The 21,670-nt window shown below is 45.0% G+C and overlaps 1 protein-coding gene across 1 annotated transcript in view; it reads left to right on the top strand.

Moving 5' to 3' along the window:
• The first annotated feature begins 4,273 nt into the window (after positions 1–4,273).
• Positions 4,274–21,670, top strand: part of galnt18a (UDP-N-acetyl-alpha-D-galactosamine:polypeptide N-acetylgalactosaminyltransferase 18a) — a 197,058-nt gene continuing 179,661 nt past the window's right edge. Inside the window, exon 1 of the mRNA XM_085360204.1 lies at positions 4,274–4,752. Coding sequence (XP_085216330.1) covers positions 4,503–4,752 — 250 coding nt within the window. The 5' untranslated portion in view covers positions 4,274–4,502. The remainder of the gene's footprint in view (positions 4,753–21,670) is intronic.

Raw genomic sequence — 21,670 nt, 5'->3', positions numbered from 1 at the left:
CTGCTGAACAAGTGTGCAGAGCCACAGAGCATGGAGATATGTATGTGTGCATATTTCACATGGAAGCAGACCCATTTTTGGCATTTTTCGAGCAGTGCAGTGGACCCGGTGAAGTATTTTATATTGAATAAGCTGAAGGTTAGAGTTTTTTGATACATACCAGATATTTTTACAAATTTGTTGAGTAGGTTCTATAATAAATTGTTCCGAGCTACATTTGGTTTGTAAGACTGCTGTGAAACACGAACAGCAAAACACCGAACGTAGATAACAAAACGGAAACGTTGTGCATTGCTGTTCAATTCTCTTTGGTCAGTCATCTCAGCTGATTGTGACATTAGCTTGCAGCACAGGGGGCCCGGCTCCTCGTCCTCTCTGTCAGAGCAAACACTTGTCAACACAGAGGACTTTTCAATTGATCCACCCGTGAGCTGATTTAATTAAGCCCTTGTTGCAGTCAGGCATGCTCCCACATAATCAGTTCTATATTGCTGAAACAACTTGAAGAGACGATGTCCTCTGATATTAAACCGGAATTTCAAATCATGCCAGACTCATTCCAAAATGGCAAGGATATTTTGGGAACCGCTGTGTGTCACCATGATGCACTTTCAAGTTATTCAGTCACAGCTTTAAAACACAATGTCATTTAACCAGAATCCACATTAAACAAATTTCTCTGAGAGGTGAGTCATTAGGGTCACATGCACCAAGGTGTGAATTTCTTCTTTCACCCTCTGCCACCATGTAGATCAGCAAAGGAGTGGCGACTGAATCACCTGGGAAGATATCTAAAGACTGCATTATAAGCAGCTTATTGGTTGGTATCATAGGTCACCGCCTCAAAGAAAAGAGAAAAGTTTCCAGACTTGGCTTGAAAAGGCTGACATTAGAGTCCACCTCTATGAGTCTGAGGTGATGCTTCTCTACAAGAAAACAATGGATCGTTCCCTCTGGGCTCAAGCTCAGTTTGTGCCATCACACCACAAGCCTGAAGAAGACTATAAAGAGCTCGGCTCTTCAGATCCAGATCGTGCAGAAATAACCTTTTCGAATTACAATGCCTACAGGTAAAGGTCTCACTTCCATGCTCTTAGTTGGGTGGTTTTAATGTTGAGGCAGTTGAGCATGCAGGATCCCTGACCTCGTAATCTTGCGAGCCACTTTAAACTACCTCTGCAAGCTGCAATGGCAACAGTTGCATGAGACTTAAAGTGGTTAGCTGTATCCTTTAAACATTTAATTCACTGTAGACTTGAAAACATCTTTGCTGGACAGAACTTATATCTGTGTACTGATGTAATAATTGCATCTCAGGCCTAAGGTCTTCCCCAAGGCAATCACTGCTCAGAAATCCGATTTTATCAAATAATTTTAATACGAGTGGAAAAGGCCTGAGGGTACACTGGTGAAAACAGCCCCCCCCCCCACCCTGTGTGACCCTACAGCAGTAAAGATGCCTGGGGACCTGTCACCATCCATGCCAGTTATAAAGTGACAGACATGATGGTAATGTTCAGTCTGCGTGTCCTGAGCACAGTAACTCATAAGAGACGAGTGATGCTACAGTTTTGGAGCGTATTTTGATGAAACTGAGATGTCTTTGATGCCTGATTGCTTTGAGGATACTCATCAGGTTCACTTCAACAATTGTCTGCTTGCATTACAGGAAGACAAAGATTGAACCCTTTTAGTGGGTTTTTAGTGTTTTTCTTGCTCCAAGCACAGTAAAATCAATGACATTTTGCCTCCTTTTTGGCCAAAATGAGGGAAGAGAAAGAACGAGAGACCCAGACAGACTGACAGACAGTCAGTCAGACGAGATTGAAAGCGGCATAGACCAGAGAGCCTTAATATTTCAGATCTAATGCATTATTTATACCCTCGGCAAGTCAGCTGAATCTGCCAGAGTGCTCTTGGGTGAATGGCGAGTTTTCGATTCAGTGCCACGTGTGTGTACGTGTGTGTCTGCAAGAGTGTGTGTGCGATTGGTGGAGCAGTGGATGAAAGACAAAGATAAAAGCTGGAGCCTAGAGGCCCTCACTGTGAGATCCATCTGCTGGTGGTGTGAAGCTCTGAAGTTCTTTTAGCAGTCAGGTACAGCAACCCTAGGTGGTCGGCGATCATGTGTGTGTGTGTCTGCGTGCATGTGTGTGTGTGTACGTACATGTGTGTGTGAGTGTGTGTGCTCATATAAAGTGATGCCCACCAGAGGCCTTTGAGTAAACCACTCACTGGCAGCAAAGCCATGACAGTACATTCTTATTGACTGTATAATATGCACATATGTAGACCTCAGTAAGGGCTGTATAAGAATTCCTTTGGTGGAGAGACTCTGAAAGTTATGTTTCACTTTTTCGGACAGTTACCCCTCAAGTCATAGTTTTAATTTTTTCATGTTAATAAAGTTAATAAAGCTGAATCTGAAGATGTTCGCTGTGAGTAATGTGGAAAACAGTGAAACCTGCAGCAGTCGAGTTTGTAAAAATGGCGTCACGATGTTTATTTGCAGCTGCAGACGGAATACCTGTTCACTGTTTACAGAGTGAACCCTAAGACTCACATGCCACCCACATCAAGGCCCACCAGGTGAGTTTTTATAAGTAATAATGGATATCATTCCACAATCTGCATGATGAGTTACAGTATGTCAGTGAGAAATGTGAGAATTACCTGATCGAGGGCTGGGACGTACATATTACATATACATGTGGAACAATATCGTATTCTTAGCCTTGAGAAACTGTTGGAATGCTTTTACACTATAGTTTGGATCAAATGGGAGTTCAACAGTTGGAATCTAGACCGTTTACCCCTAACAGGGAGCAGGATACTCCTGCTTGTCTGCCAATTGTTCATTTATTTTTGAGCCTTTGAAAAGGGGGGCTGTGTATAAAAATGGCTGTAATTCCTAAACCGTTATTGCGATACTAAACCTCTGGGACGTTATTAAAGACGAACAAAAGAGGCCCAGAAATGATAAAGTGTGAATGTGAAAACATTCGACTTTTAAACCCAGAGGATTTGTTCCCCTCAGTTCCAAAGATGCACACAGTGTTGTTAAAAGAAAGAGTGATGCAACACAGTGATTAACGTTTCCTCATTGTACCGACTTTTATCATGTCGATGGCATGAAATTCAACATGACTATATATTTTTTTAAATCAATACAGGCTTTAAACACCTTTTAAATATTACACTGTGTTTTATTTATATTTTACACAAAGTCCTATCTATTTGAAATAGTTATGTATTTATATTTATAGTTATATTGTGTCTTTCACATGGACATTCACAGCAAGAGTGGAAATTGCTAAATCAACAGTTATTCACGCTCACCGAGGAAACCCGGTGCCAGTGCCCAATCAGAACCTCTGCAATCATAAAATTGGCTAAATATGAATTGAATCTGATGATGTTCATCACGAGTATTCTAAAAAAAAAAAATCAAACATGTGATGGCCCAATAGCTGACGAGTTGTGTTTTGATGATGCGTGCTCGGAGCTAAATATAACTCAAACTAAATGAAAACTACAGTGAAGCGTGTGAATAGTTGCTAATATTCAGGAACAGCCTCTGATAAAACAGCTGGCTTTAATGGAAAACACACGTGTGCACAAACGCACAGCGTTTACTGAAGCTTCAAATATGATCTGAACTGAACACCTCTGGGATGTTTCACCTTTAAGCTTGTGCACGATAAGTTTCATATTTTTATACTTGCATTTCAAAGTTTCTCACATATATGTGTGTGCGCGTGTGTGTTCATCTATACATATATGTCTAATGCAGATGATCTTACATTAATATAAATGTGACGTGTAGTGCGAAAGATGACCTCCTACTGTGACTTGGATGATAAAAAATCATTTTCTCAGTCATGATTTTTAATAAAACAGGAGTGAAGCTCACTTCCTGCAGTCCCAGCACAATCTGTCACCAAACTGCTCACACTTGAACCCACAGGCTCACCTGTAGACTCACCTGTAGACTCGGCGCTCGCGCACACACGCGGTATGCCGCTCCTTACTTACTCGAACCGGTTTGGTTTCCGTTACCGCGCCGCGCCGATCGTCACTGTTTGGGCCGTTGCACTTGAGCTTCCTCACATTCCTCCCCTCCGCCCTCCTCTGTGCGCTCCAGCTGTGTGTGGGGGCGGGTAGACTCCAGCAAACCCCTCCTCCTACCCTCCTATTGGGCTGTGCAAGGGCTACGACGCGGTGGGATGGGTTGTGGGGGGTGGGTTGCTGCGTCTCACGGCTTTGCGGCTGAACTCGCCGGTAGTTTAGCGGGACACCGTGTTTTCATCTCTGGGATTAAGACCTGAAGTATCGCTCGTGCGGCAGTGGAAAGCGCTGAAAGCCTCCGGAGGATGTGGAGATGCTGATCCGGGCCCGTGAGCGCGCACAGGCGAACTGACTCGCTCTAGTTCCGTTTGGAAACATTTCTCGAGCGCGTCCTCTCCTGGCATCCACCTGCCTGCCCATGGAGGGACGTCGCGATGCTGTGCACAAGGAGAACTAAAACTTTGGTGTCGACATGCGTAATCCTGAGCGGTATGACCAACATCGTGTGCCTGCTGTACGTCGGTTGGATCACCAACTACGTGGCCAACAGCGGTCCTAAAGTTGCGGAGAGCGGCGGCGGCGGCGAGGCGGAGAGAAAGTTGGAGGAGGACAGCAAAGGTGAAACCCTGAGGATTATCGAGAGGCTGGACCGGCTGGAGAGCGTCGTCAACGAGCACATTAAAGGTCAGAGCAGCCGCCGTGGTTACGGGAAAGTTTGGAGCCTCCGGGGAAACGCCGGGCTCGGCGTCATTGTAGGAGCAGTGCGGAGTGATAAAGCTGCGATCCCCGCACAATAATCAGTTACACGAACATTTCTGCTGTTGCTTTTCTGTTGATGTAACCGGGGCTGAGCGACTAGTTAAAGGGTTAATCAACAGATTAGCAGCTAATGGAAATATTTGAGCCCCATTTGTCCAGCGCGTGTTTCAGATTAAAGTCACAGCTCCACCTGTGCACCGAGCCTCACGGAGACTGCTGCAGTCCATGTGATTATTTGCAACATGCAAACAGAGCCTTTTAAATGCTGTGGAAATTTTCCACTGGAATATACAATGTATCAGACCTGCTACCCAGAGCTCATTAATAAATTAGCATTGATTATTTTATTAACAAAGAAAAACAAGAAACTGTCACGTAAGCAGTAGAAAGCAGACAAATATGTAAAGTATGGAGACTGTTTTGCATACTTTAAATGCAGAAAAAGAGCTGTGGAGCAATTTAATTACGCAGGCAGGACCCACACGGCCCTTTTTCCATCTTACATTACTGCAGATCATGTTTCAGCAGCCATGTGCTCCTGGCTCTGTGGATGACTCTTGCTTTGCCGTCCTGTACATCTGTGACAGGTCACCCTGTTTCTCATTGGCTGTGAAATAATTGCGGAGCCTTGTGTGACATGTTGTTTATCAGTTAAAGTTAGCCAATAAGCCCCACCTTCGCCACCACAGTGCTTTAATATTATAGTAGAGCAAGAAAACCTGGAAAATTCACATGTGAGAAATAAAGTGGAGACGTTCCCCTGCTGCTTAAAGGAGGCAAATCCATGAATTTATCCTTCTCTCACAGCTGCCTGCAGGTCTTGGAATAGCAGACTTCTACACATGTTTAACAAAACATCGAAGCACTGTGTGGCTGCAGAGGGAGCTGTGTATCAGTCCACCGGTGGTCCAAGTCAGAGTGATTACAGAACAGTAAAAGTATCACATGATTCCACAGATTCTCATAAGGTGTGAGCTCGCAGCTAAAGTGCCTCGATGTGCCTTTTTTAGGGTACAGCTGCTTGTCGCTGATGCAGAGCCCACTGAGGCTGTGGGTTTCAAAGATTTTTGTGCCTGAGTGACACAAACAGGGAAAGCTAAAACATCAATGCACTCCTGCTCGTATTCATATCTGTGCTAAATGGTTTCTGTATTATCTGTAATGTTGCAAGTTCTTCGTCTGCCAGTTTCTGTCAGTTCTGGACTTCATGAAACACCTTAACATCCAACAAATGTTCTCACTGTTCAGATCCAGCTCTGGTGAAGGCAACCAGTCATCTCTCTGAAAGGATATTTAGATCTGGCTCCGTGCTAGCATTAGCCGACTTCTCCCGACAGATGGTGGTCGGGGTGAGGAATGCTGAAGCCATAAGTCTGTATAGTTGTGTGTTACCAAAGCATTCCTGATGTGGGACACTTGTATCCTAGAGAGAGCGTACCATAAAATAATGGTACAATGCTTTTAAATGGTGCAAAGTTGGTTACAGAGTTACACCCTTAATTTATTTTCTATGCAGTACTTTTCCCTGTTAGCTGGAATCCAGGGTGTCCAGAGAAAGAGTCGACCCACAACCTTCTTCCTGTGAGGACGCAGAGCCAACTGAATGAAATGTGTGCGAAAGCCTTTCATTTAATGTGACCTCTCCACCTGATAACCAGTGAACAAGCATAGTTTCAGAAACTAGAAGGTGTTAGCTTGCCAATTATTTGCCCTTGCAGGTACTGTGCAGTGAGGGTTTCCTTTGGGTATACCAGCAGGGTGAAAATTCCACATAAACCAGTAGATGTGCACCCTAACCCCATACTGACCAACAACAAGAAAACCCTTTCAGCTCTGAAAAAGTTCGGTCCAGTGATTTGCTCTGGGGGATCACATGTATTTCCAAAGATGTGATTTTGTTAAGGAGCATAGTGCTTGTTATTTGTACTTGAGTCCATTCATGCTGCTAATATATGCATTTAGTGGCGTCTGAGCTGAGTAGAGCCTCAAATCCATTGATAGTTAATGTCCCACTTTAATGTACTATTTGTGTTTGCTTCATCACCCCATTTAAAGCCCTCTCTGGACAACTTTTAAAGTCCAACCTATATTCAGGAACAGATTAGTTCAGTTGTCTAAAAGCGTCATCGGTGTCAGAGCTGGATAAATGTTTCTACAGCTGTCTGAATCTGTGGACGTCTTCATTAAAGGAGACCGTTCATTTCCAGCTCTATATTTTTATTGTAGGGATTTTATTTCTTTGTTCACAGTTGAAAATAATCCTTATTTCATGCAGGCCCTCAGCTCGTTCCTGCCTGAGAGCTGAAGCCGTCATAAACAGACGTTTCAAACAGCAGGTGTGTGTGCTCACTGATGACCAAAAAAGGATTTCTCCTGTCTTTGACATCATAAGCAGAACACTGCTTTCATATCTGCACATCTGTAAATAAAGTTGACCCTCCTCATTCACCTCGATTCGACTCTTAGAAGAAAAACAAAAGCTTAACACAAAGTTGTATCAGTGTGTTGATTCCTGACTTAGATGCATCTCCTAAAAGTATAAAGTCTTTCACTTCATTCATTGCACCTGCATGATAGGTGTGAATGAAACTGACAGAAAGGAAACTTTGCATACAGCACAATGTTGCACGTGGGGATACCTTTGACCAATATTCTGACCGTTTTCCTGAAGCAACATTAGTCATCGTGTTTACCGGACACATCTGTCGCCAACATGGGTGTAGTCGGGTTGGTAATTTCAGCGGGTCTTTGCGAGCCGGATGGTTATGCAGACAGGTGTGCTCTATGGGCGTCAGCGGCCGTTGCATTGTTTTCTCTTGGCCTTCGTGCATTAATTACGCTGCAGTTTGCTGTGTGTTTTCAGGCATTTGAATGAGTTAGCGGTGTTGCTTTATGCTACAGACACAAGTCTAAAGCACTCTCTGCATATGTTCTTGGTTAACATCACTTGCCCTAAAGCTGATCCGCTTTGAGGGGTGCGTTTGCAGACTAAAGCTGTGCCAGACGTTTGGATTTTGTTATAAATCTGTCTTTAACCTGGTGTTACTCATCCAGCCTCATCCAAGACACTGCAATCCGCGCAGCGCAGGAAGCAGCCGGGACTGGCACGTGCAGCCGCGTGGTCAGGTGCTGATTAAGGGAGCGCTTCATTCGTTTTTGCTTTGCATTCTTTTGGCAGTGCATGGATTTTCAGTATCGCTCAATCGCAGTCGTTTCACTGTGGGAAGCCAAAATCGAGATCAAGATTAAAATTTGATTAATTGTGCAGCTTTAATACAGACCCAAGAGAAGAAGAAAAATGGTATCAATCTGAAGCCTGAAGCTTCTGGCTCACATGGATTACCTCGACATGCACTGACATCATTATTTCAAATTAAAGACATGTTTAATACGAGGATGCACCGCTGGAACGGTTCATATATGACAGAAAATAAAGAAAAGAGAATAGGTTCACCCCAAAGAACTGAGTTTTCTATGTTTACTAGCAGCGAGTGAGGATTTTATCCATCCGTCCATTTTCTTCCACTTATCTGGGGCAGGGTCGTGGGGGCAACAGCCTAAGAGAAACCCAGACCTCTTTCTCGCCGGACATGCCTGGAACAGCTCAATCAGGAGGCAGCAAGCTGAGGGGATACCTGCCCGACCCGCTGCCTCTCACCAAGAGCAACTCCAGACTAGGACCGAGTCCGTCCCCTCTCCAGGAGACTGGTTCCAGAGCCCAGGCTGTGTGTCTAGGTGAGCTAGACTATATCTAGCTGGTACCTGTTAATGTCATGCAGTAGCTCAGGCTCCTTCCCCACCAGAGAGGTTACGTTCCATGTCCCAGTCTCGGTAGCTGGGGATCGGTCCGCCAGGGTCTTGACACCTGGCCCAGCACAAACTGCACCCGACCCCTAAGGCACCTCCTGCGGAGGGTGGGCCCATGTCCCCTGGCTGGGCTGGGCCCCCAGGCGCTCGTCCTCGGGCACCCTCTCCAGGTCTGGCTCCGGGGCGGGGCGCTGGTAACCCTGTCACAGGCAGGGTGAACTGTTCCCTAGATTTCACACTCATAGAGATTTTTTTGAATCGCTCTTTGTGTGGTCCCTCACCCAGGACCAATTTGCTGTGGGAGACCCTACCAGCGGGCAAAAGCCATCCAACAACATCTACCCAGGATTTTATTCATTGATAAAATGATTCCGCCTTTCGCCCTATGACAGCTGGGATAGGCTCCAGCGCCCCCCGCGACCCTGAAAAGGATAAGCGGAAGCGAATGGATGGATGGATAAAATGATTCAGTGGTACAGACACAGAGGGCTGCTACTCCCCCTGGATACTTCACGTTTTAATTATGCTCCTCAGAGATGTGCATCAATGAGTCAACAAAAATTTAAAAGTGGGGCAAACTCTTTCCGTATCCTCTGCTAAATGGGACAGTACATGATCCAGTAACTGAGTGCAGGATTTAGGAGAAATATGCACTGCTGAGTTGATTAACACCGGAGCTCTGCTCTAATGCCAATAGTCGGCGAGAGAACGCCATTCCTTGGAAAGATAAGGGACCTAATTTATCAAACATCTCTGAGAAAGACTGTTGATCCAGGATTAATTTTGTGTTTCGGATGAGCTCGTCGAGAGCACGCTCCTAATCAGAGATGCTGAATTAATGCTATTGAGAGGAAAAACATCATTTCTCATGCAGAGATGTATAACTGTGGTTCGTTTGTGCAGGGAAAAGATACGATTTTGCATCAGTTTTAAGAAAACTAAAGAAAAAAGGTTTTTTGTCTTGCATTTAAAATCATGAGAATGTAAATCATGAAGTTTCTGAGAAAAGAACTACATTTTATTCAAGCAGTATTTTTATTCAGAGCCTTTTTATTATATATAAAAATGGACATTTCATTCACCAGTGACCAGGAGAGCAGGCCTTTCTTTTTATACCTCTGCTTCAAACTAACTTACATTTCTGCACATTTTAGATGGGAAATAATGCAGATTTTTACCAAAGAGCAGCTGAGAAAAGCAGTTCATTCTTTCAAGCATGACCTGCTTTTTTTTTTTATATATGGATGGATTAAAATCTCAGGAATTGAAAGAAAGCTGGCTGTTGGGTCAGATGTGTGCCTACAACAGGGGGCAGTCTGTTTCCACTCTGGACGGGGATATTTAAAGGGGCACTGACCCTCTGATTCAGAACCAGTTTCTCACAAGTGGGCAAAGATGAGTGAAGACGTCACGTTGTTTACTGTGGCAAAGAATTAAAAGCAAATCTGAGGAGATGCACACTTTTACACACGCCTACATATTCTGATTTAAAGCAGCATCTGTGTTTTCTAATGCGGCTCAGAGTCTTTGTGCAGAGATGTGGGTATTATTAAAGCACACTCATCATTAATGCGGAGAATGGCAGGCTGATGGTTTACTGAACTGTTCAGAAGCGGTAATAGAATCTGCACAGGCTTTAGGGTTACAGCGGGTGAGCAAACTTAGCCTCTGGAGTGCTTGGCACTCTGCTCTCCTCCACTCTGCTCAGCCCTCGGGGCCGGTGCCAGATTACATTATCAGCCAGAGGCTGATGTGTTTACGTGTTTATGCATTGTCACTGATACAAAATGACCGGACTGCAGCGCTGGCATGCAGGTTTGAGGATAATACGGTGCTCAGTATGCAGCAGAAAATATACTTCACAGGCTTGACTTTCATTGGCATTGAATTGAAAGCTGACTCAGAGGGTTTGTAAAGTTTGAATGATTGATATATGAGCATATTACTAATACTCAAAAGCACTAAGGTTCCTGTACTTCTGACATTTTAATGGTGGTGTGAAGACTCAAAGCAGCAACTGCACATCGTGCCGTTTCAGGATCTCAGACTTGTTCTGAACTGAGACCTTAAATCATTGACTAATGGACCCCAGTGTTTTCAGCACTGTCTAATCTCATGAATCAGTACTGGAAGATCAGGCTAACTCATCAAAGAGCTCAGAGGCACTGTCTTTTAATAGCATTTAACATTCTCATGGCGTGCTCATGTTTAACCTAAAAAACCAATCAAATCAAAGTCTTCCTTTGAGTCTGAGTATGCAGTGGCCTGATTTAATGTGGTCAATTCCAGAGGTTTGTGATGTAGATGAGTTAAGGACAAGTATGTTAAAGAAGCTCAACTAAAGTTTTATCAAATGCACAATCCTGAGTCACATGAACCAAAAACAACACCTCAGATAAAACCTGTTTGAATCCAGGACGCACTGCGTCTCAGAGTCATTGGAAAGTTATCAGCCCATTGAATGGTTGTCATCTGTCCAGTCAATATAATCATTCATAAACAAATATCGATAGCTTCCCCTCCCTGAGCCTGGTTCTGCTGGAGCTTTCTTCCTGTTAAAAGGGAGTTTTTCCTCCCCACTATCACAGACTGTTTCCTCATAGGGATCTTCAGTTTGTTGGGCTTTTCTCTCCAGTATTGTAGATCTTTACCTTATGATATTGAGTGTTTTGACATTAGTTGGGAAGTAAGATTATATAAATGGAACTGAACTGAATTAAAATGCAAATAAAAATCCACAGGTGGATACTGAAGTCGGGGACACAGCCCCCAAACATGGCGAGCTGTGACTCCCAGCTGTCTGCTAGGCCTCAACTCCACAAATTCAAGTGACTGACGTAGGTGACTCAGCTGGGTTTGTGGTCTTGGGACCTCTCGGAGCATTTTTAACGGAAATTGAATTTATCTTCCAGCGGTGTTGAATTTGCCGGTTGGAAAATCTTATCACTCCACTGGAAGTTGCCAGTAGTCCTCTCAGCTTTTAGCTAACCTCACACGCTTGGCCATTGTTGGCAAGTTTGACTCCAGCTCAGGGCCTAACATCTGTTGGCTACAATACATGCTAGGCATGTGCTGGTAGCCAACAGATATCTCCAATTTAGCCACCAATATGGTAGCAAGAAGCGTATTTAGTGATACTAGGATAGAAGAAAAGGGTGTTCATTCACAGAAGCAGCCAGTTGGTCAGACTAGAATTATTTAGGAGAGTCAGGAAGACGTTTATCTTTGTTTCACGCAGGATCACATTTATGTAGCACATCAGTCTCACACTCTGCTGTCAGTCTTCTGGAAAAGGTCACAAAGATTTTCTCTGACAGTTTTTTTTCTTTCCTTCTTGAACATCTTTTCATTTTTGACACATTTGACCTTCCTCCAATTTTCACATTCAACATTGTTTTTTTCTTCTTCTCTGGTCTGGGATAAATTTCTTTTTAGTCAAAACTTCATCCAACTATGGTTTCATTAAGATCATAAAAAGACACTTTATAATTTCATCTTCTGTAAGAGCTCTGCTTTTATTATTGACTAGTTCTAGAAACTCCAAAGCTGATTTCTTTTTCTTTATTTTCTTTTATTTGCCCGATATTGTTTCATCTATCTTTATGCAGCTGATTAAATTTGGTAACAGTTGATGATTTAGTTGGCTGAAAGGTGAGATGATGTATAGTATTTAACAGTTTATATGAAGTAAAAGCGTAGGTTAGATAATCCCAAGATCTTTAACATTATGTTGTTGATTTATATACTCACAGATGTCTTTCTGGACCACGTAATGCTGAACCCTGCTGGCCTCCAAAAAGAAAACCACATCTCAGTTTTAGGCTGGATTTCCGTTTTAGTGAGCTAAGCAGAAATGAGATATCCCGACTCTGCCGGAGCATATCAGGTGATCCCTCTGGCTGTTGCCATGTTGCGTGGCAGGCTTTGCAGAGGCACAGGTTAAGCAATGAAGAGATTCAGGTCAGCAAGCAGTGTGTGGCTTAACACATTTGTTTACAACCATCCATTTCTGCACCGTGGAGCTGGTGTTAAGTGAGCTATGCATGAGTGTAATTATGGAGACGTAATATGTGTTCTTGGCCACTGTTACTACTTTTTTTGGTCTTATGTCTGCTCACACGTGACGTTTTGATTCGTGCTCTGCATTGTCTGTTTCCACCCTGCCAACAGACTTATTTTTAGGAGTTTCTTTATGAGTCAATGCAAGCTGATCCATGTTGACAGTGTTCAGAAGAGGAGGAGGGTGGACTTCTGAGACTCTGTGTGTGTGTGTGTGTGTGTGTGTGTGTGTGTGTGTGTGTGTGTGTGTGTGTGTGCGCGCATGTCTCAGTGCAAGTCGGGCGTCTTCGTGTCATCAGAGGTGCGTGGCATTGGTGTGAGATCTGATGCAGGTGTCAGCGCTTGTGCATTGTTGCATGAAGAAGAGCATCAGCGTACCATCCTGTCCTCAGTCGGTTCTGGCTGTCATGACACTGCAACACTGGGAGGTGCGCTGGGAAGTGTGTAGACAGAAATCAGTTTTTGGATCTCTTTTTTTCCCCTCATGGTCGTGCTCCAAGATGCCCGAGGATAACACAGAATGATGCTACTGAGCGGAAGAGCAAAGGGAAGAAACTCCTTCGCCTCCCTGGAGAGGTTACTTTCTTTCCTGTGAATGTTAAAGAGCTGCAGGTTCCTCGCTCTCACACGTCTAAAATTCAAAGGGAAGGTGCTAGGCCAGGTGTGATAGTTTTGCAATGACTTAACCTTTAAGTCCTTCTTTGATTGGTCAGATGCAGGAGGGCGATACAACTCCACGAGTGCCACTTTCTTTGAATAAAAGCCAGCAGAGTTTGTAGCGCTGCCTCCCTGCGCTTGCACTGCCCTGAGCCCGACCGCAGCGAGCACATTATTGAGTTACGCTGTGACTGGGCGCAGATCTCTGAGGCGGGATCTGACCTGCGCACAAAAATGATATTTCCTGCTGGACACAATCTGATTAAATATAATTACTAAACTGTTTCATAACCTCTTCCACCAAATTGTGTTATGTGCTAAGTAGCCTCAGGAACCAAAAGGCGCTTTATTTTTATTTTTTTTGTACTGTGCTTTCTCTTCTTTGGTGTCATGAAGGGTCATTCCATATAAACTCAGCCAATATTCCACTTTTCCACTCAGAATCATCTCTTGCTCTTTCTCTATTTTTATTTATTTATTTTTTATTTTTGAGGAAAAACCTGCCGAACCTGATGTGCACTTGGATTCAGCAGGTCCCTGAAGCCAAAGCATTGTTGTTGTATAGAAAATGTCTGGATCACTGTGTCTTTTCTCATATCTTCTCACATCAGATTAGTCTATTAAAAATAATTTCCCCTTCGAGGTGTAAAACCACAGCGCACGATGATTAGTAGCATAGCAAGACTTTATAACTGACAGATTCCAGCTGTGCAACTGTAATTAGATTTTTTTATATCTTTTTGTAATGGTCCATTTGATTCACCTTTTATTGTTTATTTTATTTTCACTTAATGAATACGGGACAGACTTGACTGGGGGAAAGAAGGGGAGAAAGAAAGAGGGAAAGAGAAACAGCTGAGAAGAGGGACGGGGGAGAAGGGCAAAAGACAAAAACCAACAGAACGGGCAGAGAAAAAAAAATGCATATATCAATCACCTGGATCACCTGCTGAGAAAGAAAAAAGAAAGCAAGCAGAAGAGAACAAGAGTAATAGAATAAACAACATCACAATGATATATGGGAATATGACAGTAAATACTAAATGTTAAACATTATTGTGCAGCACATAAGATCAACAGAACACAGTGTGCTTTGAGGTAGGAGCCAAAAAGGGTGTAGTTTGTGGGTGTGATCACCCGTGTGTACACCTGTGAGCATGGACGCGCTTGTTTTTTGTTTTTTTAAAAGGTTCCTTCATGTAATGATCTGCTAGAGGGTGTGGGGGGGCCACAGCCCCGTCCTCCAGGGCGTGAAGCAGGTGTGGAGGAGATCAAAACTCCAGACATCCAGAGGCCCCCAGAACACAAGAGACCAAGGAAGACCAACAGAGGGGCAGCCGCGCCACTGTCCCGGAAAGAGCTGAGGAGAGTCCCAGATGAGGGCTCACTCAGCAGCCGCGGAGCAGAAGCCAGGGGGAGTTGCAGTGACGCGCCCGTGAGCTCCGCCGGCAGCCAGCTGCGCCTGAGTGACCGAGCCCCAGGCCGAGAGGCCGGGGGCACCCCACCTCCGAAGTGGCCCGAGCGAGCCCCAGGCTCCAGGCCCCGATAAGCGGCCGCCAAGGAGTGAGCCGGTGTGTACCTGGACGCCCATCCCCGGACACAAAGAACCACCAACGCACCGATGTTTGAGGGGGTCCGCCACTGGCAGGGGAAGTGGTGGTAGGGGGAGATAGGCCTCCAAACCTTGGAGGGCCTGAGATGTCCCCAGAGAGGTGGCGCCTGACACCCAACCTGACAAATAGACACAGACATACAGGCACACACAGACACAAACATCCATTCCCACCCTCATGCTCTCATATGCACTTACTCCACACTCAACCAACGTGGAGACAGACATAAAGAGACGTTGTACACACGATCACACTCCCCAAGCGTACTCTACAAACCGGGTCTAGGTGCCCCCGCCCCTGGAGGGGGGAACTGCACCCAGACCCAGGTGGTGTTTCCCTTTTCCCTGCGGTGGGGGGAGGCAGACCGCCCCGACTCCGTAGCAGCAGGAAGGCTCCACACTCCAGACCGCAGTCGGACAGCCAACTCCTCCTCCTAGTCCTAGCCCCCCTGCTCCAGCAGGTCGCAGAGAACGGGGGTGAGAGAAGACTCCGAACCTCCCTCCACCCGCTCATTGTAATGTTGATGCATGTGTGTTCTAAGGTGCATTTAAAACCCAGGAGGGCATGGAGCTACCTGCCAGAGAGCAGCAGGTAAGCGCATGGTCCCTCCTGCTAGCCCTCAATGTCTACGTGTATTTAAAATTGAGAGGTGGGCAACGATGCCAGGGGTGGGGTGTACACCCTGATGGTACTTTGGGCTCCGTGTATCGTGCCCACCCCCAAGATCCTATATGTATGTGTAATGAGAGTGTGAGTAATGTGAATGTCTAAGTTGTGGGATAAAATTGAGGCAGAGGCAGCCAGAAGGGGACAGAGGGGGGGGTAGCCTCCTCTGCACCCTGGTGACATACCCCTACTCCAAGGCCCTGCATGTGTGGGTGGTTGTGGTGGAGCGGGAAGAGGGAGGCAGCTGGAGATGGGGAGGGAAGGAAGGGAGGGGCAAGTGACCCCTCCCTGGGGCCAGCTCCCCCGCTGACCCCAGTAGGCACCCCCATACTCCGCGACCCGCCAGGGAAAGGGGGCCCAGGCCCATCCAGACCGGGCCCAGTGCAGCAGCGCCGCCCGGCCCCACAGAGCCCGGGACAGTCCACCCAACCCCACCACAGAGAAAACTGCACCCACCCCACCATCCACTCATCTTCCAGACTACATAAGACAATAAACACCCAGGCTGAGATCTTCCTCCACCTCTCCTGTATCTCCCCCTCCTGCAGAGGGAGCTCCTGAGGAGAGGAAAGCTCCTGCAAGATGTGACAATCTCCCCCACCAGTTGAAGAGCCCCCCAGGTGGCTCGACGCACCGGCGGCACCCTGCTCCAGGGCTGGGCCCCCATGCACCCACCCGCCCACAACCCCGGCAACACACCAACCAGGACCCAAGCCCCCGAGGCCCGGTCCGGGTCCCAGCCCAGAGACGGAGCGCCCCCAGAACCTCACGCCCATCCCGGACCCACCCAGGGGCAGCCAGGCTACCAGGTCAGTAACCACGTCCGTCAGCACAGACCCTCCCCTAGCCCCGCTGCACGCAGCCGCGAGGAAACAGTCACCGGAGAGCCAACAGAGCCCCTAACCGGACATGACCGCTACCCCGGGTTGAGCCCCCCAAGGAAGATGCCTCCGGGGAACCCCCCGACGCCCTAAGCCTGTCCCTACCCCCACACCAATCACAACAGTGAAGGCGGGACCAAACTATGACCCCCCACCCCCACTAGGTGATGGAGCTGATCAAAGGAGCCCAGAGCAATTGATCTGATGTGGTGGCAGAGGCTGTATCAAGACTAATGTAATCTAATAGATAATTTCTATATTGGTTAGAATTAAGATTATTTTTATTTTTCCAGTTCATGAGGACTGTTTTCTTGGCTATGCATAGGGCAGTGAAAACCATATGAGCGATATTCTTTTCTGAAGTGACATTATCTAAGCTGCCCAACAAACACACTAAGGGGGAAGTTGGAATGTTACATTTCAGACACTTCGATAAGTCTTCACATATCTCGCGCCAAAACTTCTGAACTGGTGGACAGAACCAAAGATCGTGGATATAATTTTTCTATATCTAAAAATGCATTTAGACTTTTATACTGTGACGGTGTACAATCTAAGCTGACAATGGCGAAATTTAGGGATTTAAGACCAATTCACAGCACGTCTGCTGCAGAATCCAACGCTGCATACTTTCTGGCCCAGGATTTTATTTTCCAGTGGATTCTGCATTCAAAGACAGCAAAAAGATGAAGGTGAAAATAAATACAATCTGCTGTGTGTGCAATCTAATGATTGCATATATTGCTTTTTAGATGGGCAACAAAATTTACTGTGTAAAAATGGAGATGCTGAAAATCCCCATTCATTAAATTTTATTACTAGATCGTTCCCAGCGCCTACAGTGGTGGTTGGTTCAAACTCGTCTCCTGTCTCTTTGTCTCTTTCTTGTCTCTTTCCTGTATCACTGCCACATCGAGCATCGTCCTCTTTTCATTCATGTGCTGCTGTGTCGGCATAACACAAACCCAAGGCTGACTGACCGAAAGCCGCCGCTTTAACGTCTCGATGAAATCGATGACGGCTTCGACATTTTCCACCTTTTATGTTGGAGCTGTGGTTTGACTGGACAAAACAAAGTATTTACATATATCTGCTTGGACTCTGAAAACTACTGGAGAGTATATTTACAATGTTTTAATTGCTTTATATGCAGAGTACACGATCACTGTGTAGCTTTAGAAACCAGATCCTTTGTGATTGTTTTGTCATTTCCAGGCTACTGAAGAACATTTAGGCACACCAAACTCTTATCATTCAGAAAGACTTTTGAAATAATATTAATTTGAACACATTGTAGAAGCTCCGTGGGGTCGTTGTTTAGCAAGGGAAAGGACCTGTTTCATCCTCAGTCAAACATGTGGAGCTACTCACTGTGGCGAGCAATAAGGCAGTAGCTTCTGTTTGTTTTAACACATGTTAATAGAAATAAAATTCCATTATTCACTGGACACGACACAATCAAACAGGAGTGTGAAAACATGTGAACCAAACAACGAGCATTATAAAAATATCGGATGGACACATTTTAATTTAATTGTATTGATTCTCGTGCAGTTTGGACAAAGCGTCTGACTGTTCTCCACACACACACACACACACACACACACACACACACACACACACACACACACACCTTATAGACGTCTCCTTGGCAAAACAGTAGCACTGTAATCAGCTGCCACGGGTTAAGGGGACACCTCTAGAATTGTAGCTAAAAATCTGTGCTGGGTTCCACTTTTAAAGACGGGGCACTGCACTCGCACACAAAGGAAATGATTATAAATGCGACGTTCATCAAGTTTAACTGGCTGCCATTGTGAGGAACCCTTGATTAGTGCTCTTTAACTACAGCCTAGCATCACTTCAGCCATGTGTAATCTGAGGTAGTAGATTAATAGAGCGAGGGAGAGCGTCCTGCATGGGTCAGTGTTTGTTTTAATTTTACTGACCCTTTATGTAGTCATGGTAAAAAGAAAGTACACCCTACTGCAGCTCTATGGGTTTATATATCAGGTCATAATAAAATAATCTGGTCCTTTTGAAGGATTTAAAACTAGTCTAGTGCAATCTAAGATGATTAAGTGCATGCCATTATTTATTTATTTAACAAGACCATAAAAGAAAAACATTAAATGTATTTATCTGGATGCAGAAGCAGTGAAACTAAGTACATCCTACTACTTCCCCAAGAATCAACAGGGTCAGCAAGAGCTAGGAGCTAGGGCTGGGCTATATCATACCGTTCACGGTAATACCGGTGTAATTTTGGGCAACGATAGGAAAATGAAATATGGCGATAGAATGTGGGTAAAACGCGCATGCGCAGTGCCTTTGTTTCCATACGCACATGGCGACGACGCAGAACGAGAAGAGCGAAAGCAAATCGTTGAATGAAACCAGAACTGGTTTGTAAAAATGCTGCAGCTTCACTGGTGTGGAACTGGTTCAGCTTTCGTCCGTCAGATACACAACAAAGCACTATTTTTGGTAGCGCATGCTAGCGGGCCGTCGTTATTACCGTGTTGTTTGGAAAATACGGCGCACTTAAAATCAATCCTTAGATTTTTCTGAAAGTCGACAGAGCCCCTTATAATCCCGTGCGCCTTATGTATGAACTCTGGTTGTGTTACTGACCTCGAAACGGTTTTATGTGCACGGCGCTCGAAAATCTGTCAGATGTTTCAGTACGACTTTGCTAAGCTACGAAGCCGCACCGCTTGATGGATTGTCGGAGCTTTACGGCTATCGTAGGCGGAGCCTCGCGGAGTGATACGTACTGTGCTTCAACATAATGTTACTGTATTGTGTGTGTATAACCTCTTTTTAAGTTTTGTGGATGTTATACATGGTTATGCTGAGGATGTGTCGGCCAGTTTCCACTGGAAACGCCTTTTGGTTAAACTGTCAGCGAGGAATTTGCATTTGCATTTGTTTAAGTGAAAATACATTGATGGGGTTTTTTGCACTAATAAAGTTGTGGAGTTGTAAAGTATTTTGTCTCGTGTCAATTATATCGTCAGTTATGTCGTTATCGCAAATTTTCAAATCTATATCGTGATAAATATTTTTGGTGATATCGCCCTGCTCTACTAGGAGCTGCTTATCACAGTCGCTTCATTAACTGATCATCAGCAGATGTGAGTGTACATGAGCAGCTCTGTAAAAGCGGAGGTTGTGGCAGTTTGCAGGTGTGCAGCATGAAGGTGCCCATTAACACAACGCCAGGGAGGAAAGAGACGATCATCTCAGAGAAGCAGTTGTTGCCATCAGCCTGGGAGGGTTGTTGGAAGTGACTGATGAGGTCACACTGAAAATGAATACTTGAAGCTACTCAATCATGAAGTGTGCTTAGTTTTTCACACACTGTATCTGTTTTAACGGCTTAGATTTGACAAACAATAACTGTTGTTGTTGTTGTTGTTATTTTTCCACAAATACAAACTGTTCAGCAAACAAGGCCATGATTAGTTAACAGTTTATCTGCAGTTGTTCAGCTGGTAGCCGTTTGTCCCTGAATCATCTACACTCTCTGTGTCGCCCTCAGATCCAGAGAGTATCTGAATGCCACACAGTGAGACTTACAGCAGGATCGCTCTCCTGCTCTGAGTGAGGCAGACAGTAACGCTGCCCTCTCCCACCACCACCAGAAACAGAAACGGAGACAATGCACTATTGATTTTCACAATCAGATATTTTAAATTATTATATAATCACATTTGGCGTATTTGTTGACAGCTCCAGTTTGTACTCATATCTAAACGGTGACGAAGCCACTCTGCTGACTTTGTGCAGGTGGTTTTCTCCAGAGACGGGGCTCCGAACAGTTAGCACCTCATTGAAATGAAACACATTTGGCTGAACGATGTGTGGGATGTGAGGATGAGCAGCCGAATGTTCTTTTAAAAATTCGATGTCATGCCGTCGCAGAAGGCAGCTCACACAAGGATGAGACAGACAATGAGTAGAGTGTTTGTGCAGGGAGCCTTGACAGCACTGAAGCTCACTTCTTGTGTCTTGAGACATTTATAAACACCCAACACGATCACTATGAAAAGCCTGTGAAGTTTTCCTTATTTTGAAAACACAAAGACTTTCCCAAACTGCTTGCATCCCCGTCATTGAAAAAATCTTTAATTATAAGGATTTAAGCACATACAGAAAAAACACAACAATAGTGCCATAGTTGGCTTTGCAGCGTTTGATCTCGGATAGTAAGTGATCTGAAGCTTATCAGTAGGAGCCACGCTATCAGCCTCTCGGCATTTTGGCTCCGCAGACACATTTTGTTCCCTCGTACGAAGATGATTTTGGTGAAATATACTTTATTTTTATCCCCAAATGGTTTGCGGATGCAGCTGAAATAGCACTGATATGAAGCATCACTTATTAGTTACAACAACGTGTCATTCGCTGCCCTCACTTTACGTTCACGCTGCATCAAAGCCCATTTCAGGCAACAGAAGTCCAGGAAGAGCTTCTGAGCTTTGAGTCTTAAAAGTTAATTTGCCAGCTCTGGCTCTGGTGCGCACCTGCAACTTAACCATGATCACGCTGTGTCAAAAGCTGTCGAAATCCACATTCATCCCTCTCGCTTGGTTGGTCACAGCTGCTCTCTGTGACCGAGCAAAAGTTTTATGCCCGCCGGGAAGAAGTCTGTCTGCAATAAAGGTGTAATGCTAGATTCACTGTCGGTTCGCCAATACAAAGCTATCAATGTTCAGGTTGAATTAAAGAGCAGCTTATTGCCCGATTTTTACCTTGAACATGTCAGCTTTACATACCGAATAAGCCCTGAACTTGAGATCACTGCAGAGCTAATCAATGATGACATGCACTGGTTCGCATGTAGCACTTTTCTACTCGAGTGCTCGAAGCGCTTTTTACAAGATTCCCCATTTACACCTAAGTGCTTTTTATCTAAATGAGCACATCAGGGAGGTTCAGCGTCTCGATCAAGGAGGCAGACGACCAGTCTTCCAGTTAGTAGATGACCTACTCTGCTTCCTGAGCTACAACCACCCAATATGTAGTCATACTGTGGTGGCCTTTCTAATATTTTGGCATCAGATTATTCACTTAAATTCAGCTTTATTTATATAGCTTTATATTGTAAGATAAAGACTCTACGCTAATACAGAGAAACCCCAACAATCAGACGAC

This window comes from Diplotaxodon limnothrissa, linkage group LG7 (genome assembly GCF_057381915.1).
Source record: "Diplotaxodon limnothrissa isolate DT_005_m linkage group LG7, D_limnothrissa_male_GT1.1, whole genome shotgun sequence".
Classification (NCBI taxonomy): Eukaryota; Metazoa; Chordata; class Actinopteri; order Cichliformes; family Cichlidae; genus Diplotaxodon; species Diplotaxodon limnothrissa.
Note: the sequence above shows the minus strand (reverse complement) of the source record. Positions and strands in the feature narration are given on the sequence as shown.